The sequence below is a fragment of the Nilaparvata lugens genome, chromosome 14, assembly GCF_014356525.2.
Source record: "Nilaparvata lugens isolate BPH chromosome 14, ASM1435652v1, whole genome shotgun sequence".
Classification (NCBI taxonomy): Eukaryota; Metazoa; Arthropoda; class Insecta; order Hemiptera; family Delphacidae; genus Nilaparvata; species Nilaparvata lugens.
The window spans coordinates 13,252,885-13,267,332 of record NC_052517.1 but is presented as its reverse complement, the minus strand read 5'-3'; the positions used below and the strand labels follow the sequence as shown (position 1 = coordinate 13,267,332).

Genomic DNA, 14,448 nt, shown 5'->3' with positions numbered 1-14,448 from the left:
ATCCCGGGATTGACATCCCTATGCACAAGGGAAAAGATAAAGAAGGTTAATTCATCGATAAAAGCAAATTAGAGAATGAAGTGTAGTACGATGAAATTTGAGCATTGTGTCAAAAGATATAAGTGTTTGAAATTTTGATCCTTGAGGTTTCCTTAAGCGCGCCTCTCCACTAGGAAATACTGAAATGAAGTGCATCTTACGGGTGATTCTCATAGAACATGATATCATGAACCTGTCATTGTGCGAAATATCAATGTGAGGTCAATGTAGTTGGTATATATATATATATGCATATGCATACATAGGCCAAAATTATAAAAAAAAAACATAATTTTAAACTTAATATTTCAAATACTAATAGAATTTAGAACGTTCTGGAGCCACTGACACGCATCTTCTCCAGCATCATGGAGGGCCGACAGCCCTCCATGATAGGAGTATTGTGGACACTCAGATATAAGGTGGTTCATTGATTGGATTTGTCCACATTGGCACAGAGGATCAGATGTGTATCCCCATGCTGTCATCAGCTCAGCACACCTTCCCACCTGCGTCCTGAACCGGTTAAGGCCACACCACTCTCTACGTCTCAGCTGGGTGCCAGGAACAATGTCATTTGGGTCATCCACAAGGCCTTTGTTCCTGACCTCTCCCTGCAACCATCTCAGTCTCCATAACTCCCTTGCACTTCTAATTTCCTCTTGCTCGTCAAGTCTCAAGTATCTTCTTGACTTGAGGCGCCTTGGTGGAGGGTTAGCCAAATCTCTTGAGACTGGGAGATCCTCATGAATGTGTTGTAACTGAGAAATGAACTTGTTCTTCTTCTCCAACCTTCTGAGATCTGGAGGCATGATGTTACTGAGCACAGGCAACCACTCAGTCTCTGTTGGTCTCAATGTCCCACTAATCTTCCTCATAGTTTCATTGAAAACTGTATCAATTTTCTCAACATGTCTGCTGCGAGCCCAGACAGAAGAGCAGTACTCCCCTGTGCTGTACAGAAGTGCAAGACTTGATGTTCGAAGGGCATTCATGTCACAACCCCAGGTTGTTCCCGCAAGTTTGCTGATGATATTTAGCCTTGTCTTCAGTTTATCTCTCAACCCCTGCAGATGTTGTCGATATGTGAGGGATCTATCAAGTCTGACTCCTAGGTAACGGGGAGCTTCCTGATGAGATATTCTTTTGCCACATAACCTGAGATCAATTGTCTTTTTTGCATGCTGGTTACTGAGATGGAATATTGTTGAGACAGTTTTGGACGGGTTTGGCTTCAAGAACCACTGCTGGAAGTATTCTGCCATTAACTCTAAGTCCTCATTCAACACAATTTGGAGCTGATCAAAATTTCGACCTTGAGTAACAAGCCCAATGTCATCGGCATAAATAAACTTGCGTGATTGAGTAACAGGCAGGTCTGCAGTGTAAACATTGAACAAAATTGGTGAAAGAAACGATCCTTGAGGTAAACCATTTTGTAATCTTCTTATAGTGCTGAGTTTACCATAAAGAGACACTCTGCATGTACGGTCTCTCAAAATAGCTCCAAAGAGATTGACGGTTGCCTTGCATTTCAGGATCCTTGCTAACTTCAGAAGAAGACCAGATCTCCACACTGTGTCATATGCTGCACTAAGGTCCAGAAATACGGCTCCTGATTTGAGGTTTCTCTCAAACCCATGCTCAATGTAAGTTGTGAGCCCCAATACTTGTTCCTCACAACTCCTACCCTCCCTGAAACCAGCCTGCTCCTCTGGCAAACACTCATCCATTCTGCTCCCTACTCTTGTCAGTAGGACTCGTTCAAAAAGTTTGTACACAACTGACAACAGGGCTATTGGTCTATAGCTTTTTGGGTCTCTTTGATCTTTTCCTGGCTTCAATACTGCTACGACCTTTGTTTGTTTCCAGGATTTGGGGAGCTCAGCTCTAGCCATTACTTCAGAAAAATACTTTGAGAGCCACATTATAGCTTTTGGTCCCAATTCTTGATAAACTCAGGCAGAACTCCATCAACTCCTGGTGCTCTATTGCCTTTCATCTTTTTAATGGCAGCTATAATCTCTTCAGAACTTACCAACTCAGCCAAAAAGGATTGTTGCATGCAGTTTTTCAGCTCCTTCTGTAGTTTCCGCTTCATTTGAGCTTTCAGCTTTGGGGGCACATCTATATCACCATTTTCCTGGAAGATGTCAGCTATTTGATCAGGAGTCACATCCGCTCTTTTTATGGATCTTGTGTTCCCACTCAGCTTTCGGAGTAAACTCCATGATTTTCTGCTGGAGTGAGTGAAATCCAGACTCTGCATGGCTTCCATCCAACGATTGCGTCTTCCTTCATCCAAATTTTTTATCAGGCTATTGGCAAGCTCATCAGTTGGTGAAACTTTATATTCAGCAAGTAAACCATCACATTCTGCATTCCAACATGGGACATAATTCTTTCTATGGCCTCTTGGAATAGATCTCTTTGCAGCCATGAAAAGCAGTCTGCTGAACCTTCCATCGTTTGACAATGACATTTGATGGGGGTGTCTGTGACACATTTTTTGGCTTTGAAGCTTAATTTGGACTAGTTAGTAGGTAGGTGAATGTAGCAAAAGTGCGCATCTTTATCCCCTCTGTTGAAGGTGTGGAACCGCTGAGTTGACACTTGTTGTTGTTGGGGTAGGGGACTTTTGATATGTTTACCTCCTTATTACCCTAAACAGAACTGCGGGATCAAAAATTGTCTTCCCAATTTTTCCCTCTATAACGTTTCCTTGACTGGACTATATTTATTGAAATTTAGATTCATTACAAATGATTTATAAATTCTATGGAGTTAACCATCAAATTTAGAGGTTATATTTTGTTTTTAAAAATTACCGTACCGAACAGCTGTTTTGAATTCAGTCAGAAATCAGCTAAATGGCTCTTTGTACTACTGTCTTTATGTTTCAGATAAAATGAAACTATAATTATTTTTAAAACTAAGAGCTTACAATAATATAATTGATTTATAACGGAATTGATAGATGTATGAATCTCTGTGGCCAGTCTAAGCCAATCACAAGTCGGAAAAATAACCCCAAAAGGGATGAGAATTCAAATGTTATAGCCTGATTTGTTATCAGCAGCCAAACTAGTCCTATCATAATTATGTGGTAGCACATGTATGCTGCACAAGGGAAAAGATAAAGAAGGTTAATTCATCGATAAAAGCAAATTAGAAGAATGAAGTGTAGTACGATGAAATTTGAGCATTGTGTCAAAAGATATAAGTGTTTGAAATTTTGATCCTTGAGGTTTCCTTAAGCGCGCCTCTCCACTAGGAAATACTGAAATGAAGTGCATCTTACGGGTGATTCTCATAGAACATGATATCATGAACCTGTCATTGTGCGAAATATCAATGTGAGGTCAATGTAGTTGGTGATGATGGTTGATGCTGAAAATTAGGTGTTTTTCACAATACAAGGAGCATTTTTGTCAGGTGTACCTGGAAATCTATATGATATAGAGCGCTCTACCTAATCTCAGATTGTAGAACACAAAAATACGCCCAGAGGGATTTTGAATCATACATCTAAATGGTAACATTCGAAGATATTGTTGATCAAAAACTAAAATTCATCAAGATTGATTTTTTCTTCAAATTTCACTCATTTTTGAAAAATAATAACTCAGTACTCAATCGTGATAGAGAGTTCCGAATGATCTCATTTTATTCAGAATCTTATGATCTAAAAAAAAAAAACGCTGGACCAAATTTTTCTGTCCGATTACGAGATTTGGTAGAAATAGCTCAAGACTGGAAAATGAGCCGAAAATACGAGGTTTTTGGGCCACTCTGTATCTAGCACAAGGGAATTTTGCGTGAAGAAATTGGTTCTGGACTTCTCTTATGTACCCAAATAATATATTACAAAATCAGAACTACAATATCAATTGCAAGCACACTCCTTTTTTATGTCTATATTGACTGGACTAAATAATTTAAGTTTATTTATTGTAAGCAAAGAACTACTTTCTTGCTCGTCTATGATGTAATGTCTATGTCATACTCATCCAATTAAAGGATTTCTATGCAAATTGATCAAAACGGGACCGTTCTAGCTAAAAGCTTAGCTAAGCTAGCTAAGAGGGGACAAGACACACTTTCCTTTTTATTCCTCCACTGTAGAGAACCTTGTTAAAAGTTACCATAAATAAATAGACCTGCTAGTGAGATTCTTGTTTGTTTGATTTTCTATATTTTATTTGTAAGCCAATAAGGCAATATTATTTATTACCTTTTTAAATTATTCATCAATTAATTATTTTTGGGAGAATCAAATTTAACTGCTCATTAATTAATTAGTAGAGGAAATAATTAATTTTAAAATTCCCCACGTGCTGAAGACCGAAGCCTGGACTAGCCACCGATTATATAAATTAATTTAAAGAAACCACGACAGGAAGTATCACGTGAGTTATCTTTTTTATTTATGGGGCCCCATCTTTCACTTCAAAAAATTACAGTGCAGAAATTCTTTAAATTTTCTTCATTTAATTAATGGGGTACGCGACTAGGTGCCACCCCGACTACTTGTCCCCTTTTGAAACCGGTTTTTAGGGGACAAGTAGACGTGAGCCATCCCCATCTACTTGTCTCCTTTCTGAGGAGGTGACAACTAGTCGGGGCGATACCCTGTCGCGGAGGTGCGAGGTGTCGAGTAGTTGTTTACGGTTATGACTAGTTGGCACCTCCTGTTCAGTAGGTATCAAGTAGTCGGGGGATAACTTGATGGCAATGGTATATTTTCACAAGGGTACAAGTAGTCGCCTATGGCCAAAAATACCAGATGTCAAGTAGTCGGGGTGACAATTAGATAGCTACCCAATTAATGGCCACGTCGATGGCCAGCGCTTTAGAGTTAATAAATTATTGGAAATTAGACTGGTTCAGAATCATGACTTTTGTAGTTGATTGACTATTCTCCACTGCAATGGTATATTTTCACGAGGGTACAAGTAGTCATCTACGGTCACCACTATCCCCTATCCCCTCGACTCCACTCCACAAGAAATCACCATTCCAGCTGGCTCTTCATTTGAAAGTTTGAAAATGAAGCCTAACTATCAAGTTCTTTATGAAAAGGCATTAAGATTCCTAATTTAGATGTAATAAGATATTTTCAACATCATGTCTTTGTGAGTGAGCCTTTTCAACCATGGTGCAATCAAGAATAAGTATAGAAACAGACTGTATAGGAACAAGTGTATATGAATAATTGTTCATCCTCATATTAATTACCAGACTTCATGTGATACCTCAGTTGATAACCAAACTGATAGCTTCATCTACCATATCCTACCATTAGGCTTAATTTACTCATAAACGGTGCATCTGACGGGAAAATATAACTGAACAAGATGTGTTTAGAATTGTGTTCTACATCTGGTTCAGTCATCAAAATGGTATATTATTATTTTTTTCTGTTTTCAACCAACTCGAAATTTTTTTTCCCTAAAAATAGCCAAGACGGCGAATATCTCTCGAACTGTGCGTTTGACGGGAAAATGTTACTGAACCAAAAGTGCTTAGAATTCAATTCTACATCATAACCAGTAATAAAAATTGTTTGATCCCTCCTCCCCACGCCGCGGGGGTGTAAGTTGTGCCAACTCTGGAGTGACAAGTAGTCAGGGTGACACCTTGACGCCAGCATGCAAGGTGTCATGTAGACGTGAGCCATCCCCGTCTGCTTGTCTCCTTTCTAAGGAGGTGACAACTAGTCGGGGGGACACCCTGACGCGAGGGTGCGAGGTGTCAAGAAGTCGTTTACGGTCATGTCTAGTTGGCACCTTTGGTCCAGTAGGTGTCAAGTAGTCGGGGGACAACTTGACGGCAATGGTATATTATTACGAGGGTACAAGTAGTCGCCTATGGCCAAAATTACCAGGTGTCAAGTAGTCGGGGTGACAACTAGATGGCCACGTCGATGGCCAGCGCTTTAGAGTTAATAAATTATTGGAAATTAGACTGGTTCAGAATCATGACTTTTGTAGTTGATTAACTATTCTCCACTGCCTGAACCACGACCTTGATTGAGTCTCGAATATTGTAAATTATCTTTTATTATTTAAGAAATTTAATTTCCATTTGTGAAAATTTTAAAGTCTTAAAATATCTATGATTTCACACATAGCACAAGCTTTTAATAATTCTGTCAACATTAAATTATTTGAAACCTGAAAATCAAATTCTCAGACTGCACTCTTTTGTTAATTATTATTCTAATTCATTATACTTCGAATCTAGTAATTCGTCTTCTGAGTTTGACTATTTCTTAAGCCCTTCAATCTTTGTGCCTGGCTCAGCACTTGTTAGGAGCCAATCAAGGACAATCGTTGAAATAATTGATCCAGATCTGGATAAGGGAACAGATTCAATTGAATGAAAAAGACTAAGAAATTGTCAAAAAAGTCAAATTGTCTTAGTCTTTTTCATTCAATATGAATAATTACCACAATATCAACTTATCAACTACACAAAAAGTGAACAGATTCAAGTGGAAGTATTGAGTGGGATCAGATCGAGATTGCATAATTATTCTCTGTCCTTATCTGCTGATACATTGACTTTTATCTGTGCCCAACTACAACTTAGGAGCGAATCTCCTACTACAGAGCAGATGCAGCTGAAGGTAATAAATCCATACAATAGAGCATAACGTTCGAAAAGACTCTGATCTCGAAGTATTTTCTGAACGACATTTGGTCTGTTGAACCTATCATAGTCCTTCAGAATTCGTTAGAGACACAGTTCTGTAAATTATATGCATCGAGGATTTTGCTCGAACTGTCTGGTTTTATATACCATTTTTATCACAGGTAATAGTTTAAGGTCACCGTACCCAGTGTCTAGCGATTGCTACACTGCAACCTACACTTTTCAAAAGATATTATTCGTATACAATCAGTCATTAGATGAATCAAGGGTGTGCAAAAGTTTATGCATCCTGCGATTTATTTGGACGATTGTATTAAATCTTGTATTGATTCACTCAGTCTGGTGTTTATTCACGCATTTTCAAGTTCCAAACCATAACACCGAGGACTCAATACAAGATTTATTATATGTGTGACGTCCCATCTGGGGCATTATTCAACAATTGACAGTACCCCCCTCCCCCCCAGAGCGTTACACTATGTAGCCGGGAGACATTGCTATTTTGAGCCTGCAAAATCTCAGCTTCAAATTTAAAATTCAAAATCCATCACCCAATGCACAATTAACACTTTTAGGTTGAAATATATTCATGATCCTATTCTAGAATTTCTTCTACAAAAATTCACTTAAAAAAACTTTCGTTCTTGAACCTTTAGAATTAGTTGACAAACAATTAAAACATAATAACATTAATTTAAGACATAATATGGGAATGATAACAATTAATACACAATAGTATGAATTTAATCTTCAATAATATACTTCAGATAAACATTATGCCACAGTAAAATAATCACAATAGTAGAGCAGTTTAAAAATAGACTATTCAAAAATACAATAAACTTGCAGATCAAGAAATATACAAACTATAGTAAATATAAATAGTTGAATATGTATAAATATATTATAGTTTTTAACCTAAAATATCACCAAATTTTCAATGTATAGTAGGCCTTATCAAATTGATTGATTTGAGCCGGCTCTATAAATTTAAAAATTCATAGAAAAATCAAGAAGGATAAATTAAAATAAAGGGTGAGATTCATGTGATAAAATTTTCCAAATTAATCAATATTTCACAGTTTTGAGTGCTACGTGAGAGGAATTTTGTTATTAGTTTGTTAGTTTTAGTTTTGTTAGTGTCCTTGTTTCAAGTGTTTGGTTAGAAAATAAGACAAAATTGGAAAACATACAGTAACCTATCTCCTTGATTATTTTAATGAATCAAAACTCGGGGGAGGAAAAGTTTTGGGCTGTGCCTGTTGGCCCCCCACCAAATTATTTTCAAAATAATTGTGTATCATTGAATTAATAAAAGAATACAGTCAGTGGAAATGATAGGACACTGTAGTTGGCGGATTTATTTTCCACTGCCTTCTATAGTAGATAGCTGTGATTCAAGTCTTCCCGGTAACTTTTATACCTGATCTAATATTAATTGTTGGTTCTTGTTAATAATGATCACTATATGAATCTCAAATATATCATATTCGAGTCAAGTCATACAGCAAGTATATCTTTCCATAATTTAATGATGAGTTTCTATTATCTATACTATAATAAAGGAAATAGCTGGCTCATACACGAACGGGATAGGAGAATTATGTTTGCCTCATCAACACGTCTGAACTACTGGACTGATCTTAATTTTGCATATAGATTCTTAATCAACTGGGGATGGTTATAAGCCTATTTTCAATTCTTCAAGATAACGGCAAGTTTTCAGATTGTCAAGTTTTAAAATGCACCCTTGCGGAGCACGGGTTACCTGCTAGTTGTTACTAAATATGTAGGTATTCATTAGATTTCTACATAACCTGCTATCAGTTTCTCAACAATGCGGAACTAGAAAAGGAGGGAGATATCTGCTTTGTCTAATGACAGACAAGGATAGCAACACCAATGCTAATCAGGTGCTGACATAACATTGTAACATTATAACATGAATCTCACTACAGATTATAGAAATTTATTTAGAAAAAGAATCATGAATTTATCCTCAAGGAAAAATTTATCATTAGAGAATTTGATAAAAGAGAATAGAGACTGAAATAAATAGAAGAAGCTCAAGAGGGTCAATGAAGGAAATTTATAGAAACACTGAGAGACTAAAATAAATATGTGAAAATACACTATCACATATACTTAAACGTACATTATGCTAATATGGTACAATACATTCTCTCTAACCTCTAAAAATAGAGTTCTAAAATTGGAGAAACAAATATATAACAACAGATAGAATAAATTAAAAAATTACTTAAAAAATAGTGAATACCAAATGTACAGAGTATATTAAAAAAAAGACAAAATATATTATTTTTACAACTTTTCCAAAAAATAAATACAAAGACTTTATAAAATTTTGATCCAAAATTCAATTATAGTGGAATAGTTTTAAAATTTGAAACGAATTTATAGAAAATGATAGAAAAATCACAAAAAATGAAACTGGAACATCTTTTACTTTTCATAGAAAAATGAGAACTCTACTCTTATACAGTATTAATCTATTTATATTCATCTTATATACAACAGTTTACAACAATCAGTTGATATATTTGTACAAGAAGTATATATAATACGACAACCATATGTTTTGTTTTTCTTAAATTTACAATGTCATAGGAAGCATACAACACTGGAGATGCAATAAAATACATTTAATATATTATTCTCAATATTATATTAGAATATAGAATAGAATGAATGCCTTTTTTGACCTAGGAGGGCCATACTGTATCAAGTATTTGATAAGGTTTGTAATTTATCATGTTCAAAAACTGGGAGTTACATTATTCATGGGTAGAGCCTCTATAATCCGGATTATGGTTTAATCGAACATAGATTACTATTTGGCCAATAGACTTACCATTCTTCTTCTTCTACTCCTATCTTTGTTTCCTTATTCATAATTTTTCATATTTCTTCTTTCCCTTTTCCTAGCTATCCACTCCTATTCTACTTCTAGTCTTCTACTAGTCTAGCAGCACCAATGTTAAACAAGTGCTGACTTTGTAACATGGACCTCACTATAGGAAGATGATAGACAATTATAAAAAACCAATGTTGACCAGTTTCCAACTTTAAAAAGTGAATCTTACTTTAGTTCCTATGGTAAATAATCCGGCCTTCTCAGTATATGTTTTCAATTTGTTGACGTTGTCTACGTAATTGTTAATGACAATAAAAAGTATTTAATTTGATTCCAGCCTCTTAAAATACTTTTAGTCATAGTCATTCAATTTCAGCTGTTTTACATCCATGAAATGAAGCCGGTAAACAGCTGATTGTAAAACAAATAAACATAATTATGATTCTCATTACAGCATACTATACTGTAATAAAATCATATGTTTTCTTTACAGTCGAGTATGTTTCTTAGTTCCGAATTAGGAACAGCAAAACTGGTACAAAAACCGCCTTTTAGCGCTCCGGGTGGTAGTTTTGTCAACTACAATCAAGAAATTCCTGATTTGAAACTTGTAAACTAGGTTATGTTTATAGAATGCATGTAGTAATATCAGCACAAGCAGGTAATGTTTTCTGTTTCTGTATTATTATTTTCTAGATTATTATGACAAAAAATAGTGTTAGTTACTTGGACGTGAATGTCTTTTGCAGTGCTTGAATGAAATTCTAATCTCGGCTAACTACTCGACTGGAAACATCATTCTCGCCTGCAAAACGCCTGTTCCCGTCCTTGTGACTTAAGATACTATCAATTGAAGTTTTACTGTAACTACTTGGGAAAAAGAAGAAGAAGAAGAGCAGTTAGCAATATTTCATGGATACTTTATGGAATTTTCATAAATTACTTCATGGTTTGCAATACTATATACACTGGGACACAACGGGTTACAGAAAACATCTATTATTTATGATACTGTACTCACAGTAATATTCAACATACAAGTTAACACAAATATATGTATTTTTTAATTACTATTTTCATTTCAAGACTTAGTGGCCGGTCGCACAAACGCCGTTTGAATTTTAACCGTGATTAATTCCACGAGAACCAATCAGAGAAGCCATCTTTTCAAAAACACCTTCTCTGATTGGTTCTCGTGGAATTAATCACGGTCAAAATTTAACCTGCTTTTGTGCAACCGGGCCTTAATATTCATTTAATACCAATTACACCAATATTTTTAAAGATCTGATTAATGTAACAGAGGTACCTATATTACATTCAAAGTATTACTGTGTAATACCTATATTACATATTCAACATATTAATGTTACTATGTTACATATCTCACAACACCAATAGGAGAGGTCATTTCAAGTTGATTTTCAATGTATTACTATGTAATATAGGCTATTACATATTCATGTTATTATGTTACATAATAACTCACAAAACCAATTTAAGGGGTCATTTCAAGTTGATTTTATAGACACTGATAAAATTGATGTATTTGAAAATTAAACATCAAGATTTTATAAAATCTAGTATAGATTTTATAAAAAACTGTATAGAATTTATGGGCAGTGAACATCTTTTACAATGAAATGCATTACTTGGTCTGTATCTTTGGGAAGATACAAAATGTGCTGGAAATCATATCATAGTAACATTCTGTTGATTCATTGGAGAATAAATTTATATTTTTCAACAGCTGTTGAGCTATGCTTTTCAGTTAAGAATGTCATGTGCAAGAAAAAATCTGCTCCTACCTGTAAATGGTATAATGATGATATTAGACAATTAAAGAATGACTGTTTGATTATGTATCAGTTATTCAGACAATCAGGTTTTGTTCATTACAAGAATAAGTATAATTTATTTAGAAACTTATTCTAGAAGACTGTGAAGGAAGCCAAATTCAATGTATGATTGTAATCGCGGGCTGATAGCTAAAAATGAACCCAAAGAATTGTGGTCTATTGTAAAAGAGAATCTGAACAAGAACAGTTAAGGCCCACCGCAAAGTAGACCCACGCCGTGGGATGTTTTGTGAACCATTGCTATAGAATTATTCATTGCATGCATTACACAGATGTCTAGAGAAGCCTAGCAATGGTTTACAAACCATCCACGGCGTGAGTTTCTCTTCGTAGATTAGCGTAGGTCTACTTTGCGGCGGGCCTTAGATCCGTTTGCACAGTATCAGTTTCAACTAAATTTCATTTTAAACTGGATTGAATCCATATCAAGCCTCTTTCGTTATAATATGGTTCATTTTTTGTTCAAGCCAGCTGATTGAATTCAGTTTAAGCTTTGACTGTGCAAACGGCCCTAGTTTATACGATACTTGTTTTAAAAAGGCCTTTAAAATGATGAACCACAGAATGGATGATGACATTTGAAATATTCGAGTTACAACCCCTAAGTCACCCCTTCATGAGAGGTTGAAATTCAGTTGTATGTCAAATGGTAGAGTACTCGACCAATAACTTATCCTGAAAGTTACAGTATTATATCTAAAACAGTCTCCAATTCATTGAAGGGTTCCCATACCGCTACATTCGACTTACACTGTATATCAAGGCAAACAAATGTCAGCTAACACTCAGTAAGAAGCTGACTTTGGAAAAGCAACGTTTCCTTTGGTGATGATGATAGACAAGATGCCTGAAAATGTGAAATGTCTTCCACTATTTTGATAACCAGTTTACAAGTTTTAATTTGTTATCTCATTTGAAGGAAACAGAGACTGAAAAAAGAGAAAATCGACTACCTAAAGATTGTACAATTCCCTCATCCAAAGCCTTGAAGAGAAAAAAGCGAGGAACACTTTAGTTTGCTAAGGCTAGGCACACACCAGTTAGACAAGACATATCAGACACGTTTAGTCACAATACTTCACATAGTTGCTTATGAAGAAATATCTAATTGCAATGACTAATCAGTGTGAGTTGCGTCATAAGCAACAATGTGAAGTATTGTGACTAAACGTGTCTGATCTTGTCTTGACAAACTGGTGTGCGCCTTGCCTAAGGTGGGCCGTCCACTAGAACCGTTTTCGTCCGAACTAGCATCGGCCGAAAACTACCGAACGCGACCGAACGATCCCCCAACAAAGAAAGGAATAGATGCTCGTCCATTGCAACAGTTTCATACGGCCGATCAATTTTTTGATCCGAATTGAATGAGATTTCCGGCTCTATCCCGTCGAACTAACTAGTCGATCTGAGACAACAATTAGTGTTCCTAACCTAAAATTGTGTCAGTCTTGTTTGTTTTTTGAAGTTGTAACTATGGACAATGAAAAGTTGATAAGTTTGGTTCAAGAGCATGCTCCATTGTGAGATATGCAAGACAAAAGATATCATCATCATCTTGATGTTCAAAGGAATCTGTGGACAGAGATTGCTGAACAAATAGGATCTGAAGATAAGATTATTATAATGAATAGCTAATTTTGTGGATATTCGTTTATTCAGTTTTCAAAATCTCAACATAATAATTGTTTATGAAAAATTTTGGTGGCTATGATAGTAGTTCATTCAATAATTGGCAACCAGCCTACTACTGAACTAGACTGACGTGAACGGTTCCAATGGACGACCGTGTTCCTCTGAATTAACGGCCGGCAGATTCGTCCGATCCAACGGCCGAACGGATCAGTTGTATACAGTTCCAGTGGACGGTTACCCTGAAAAACCTCCACAGGCAGGTGGACATCCTGTCTGAACATCATACAGTTCAGTGATGCGTGGCCTAGTGGATAGAGTGCTTGCATAGCAACATAGAGATCCCGGTTCAAACCCACTCAGAGCCAAACGTTTTTGAACAGGTCACTACCGTGTTATCGGATGGGCACGTTAAATTGTCGGACCGGCTGAAGTATGACAGTCGTAAGGCCCATTGACGGTTCAAATTATATATTCTGGCGAGGTGGAACTTCCGTCAGGGACTCCCCACCAATAAAAGCCATACGAATATTATCATTACAATGCAGTTCTACAGGCTCCAGGGTCTCAGATGCTTTGAGGTTTGATGCAACGAAATTTCTCCAACAAGCCAATGAAGATGTGCCTATGAAAACTGTACTATGAAAACTCTTGGGTCAGAGTGGAGTGTACTAAATGCAATGTTGTCCTTTGCAGTAAATGCTTTGTTATATTTCATACAAAAAAATAACGTTTCAGGCTGTATGAACCTTTAGGTTGTAGCCTATACATTTATGTAATTTGAATGTATTTGCCAATAAAATTATTTATTAATCTCCAGAATAATGATTAAAATCCTTTGACATAACCAAAACCATGAAAATTCAAGTTTTCATCAGTTACCAACAAGTGCTTACATAAAAGCCAAGCGGTACCGTATGGTAACATGCTATACAATAAAAAACTATAAAGTAAAAATGGAAAATGATCACATATTTTAGGTTTGGATTGATGTAGTATTGAAAATATGGAATATTATTCAAATTGAAAGAAATTTGAAAATTCAGGCTAATCCGGGAATGCATTTGAACAGATGCAATTTCCAATTTATTTCCATCTATATCATAGTATGTTTGGATACTGTTCCATAGAAACTATGTGAAAGCCGTGATTTGTACCTTTGAAAGAGACATAAACCATGGTAAGAATGATTTAATACAGAAAATTGTACATTTTGATACTGAAATAATATAAAAGCCTTTGTATCTTTGGGAAGATACATATCAGGGTTGAAGTCATGATGTATCAAACAATATTTAATACAGAAAAAACTAAATTTTGATACGGTTTTATGTAGATGATAAAATGTGGTCTGTATCTTTGGAAAGATACATAAAACGGTAAAAATAG

At 35.8% G+C, this 14,448-nt stretch overlaps 1 protein-coding gene across 1 annotated transcript in view; it reads right to left on the bottom strand.

The window, feature by feature from the left end:
* Nucleotides 1-7,422: 7,422 nt before the first annotated feature.
* The window catches only part of LOC111054873 (F-box/LRR-repeat protein 4), a 63,613-nt gene continuing 56,587 nt past the window's right edge, over nt 7,423-14,448 (bottom strand). Inside the window, exon 13 of the mRNA XM_039440778.1 lies at nt 7,423-11,379. Coding sequence (XP_039296712.1) covers nt 11,339-11,379 — 41 coding nt within the window. The 3' untranslated portion in view covers nt 7,423-11,338. The remainder of the gene's footprint in view (nt 11,380-14,448) is intronic.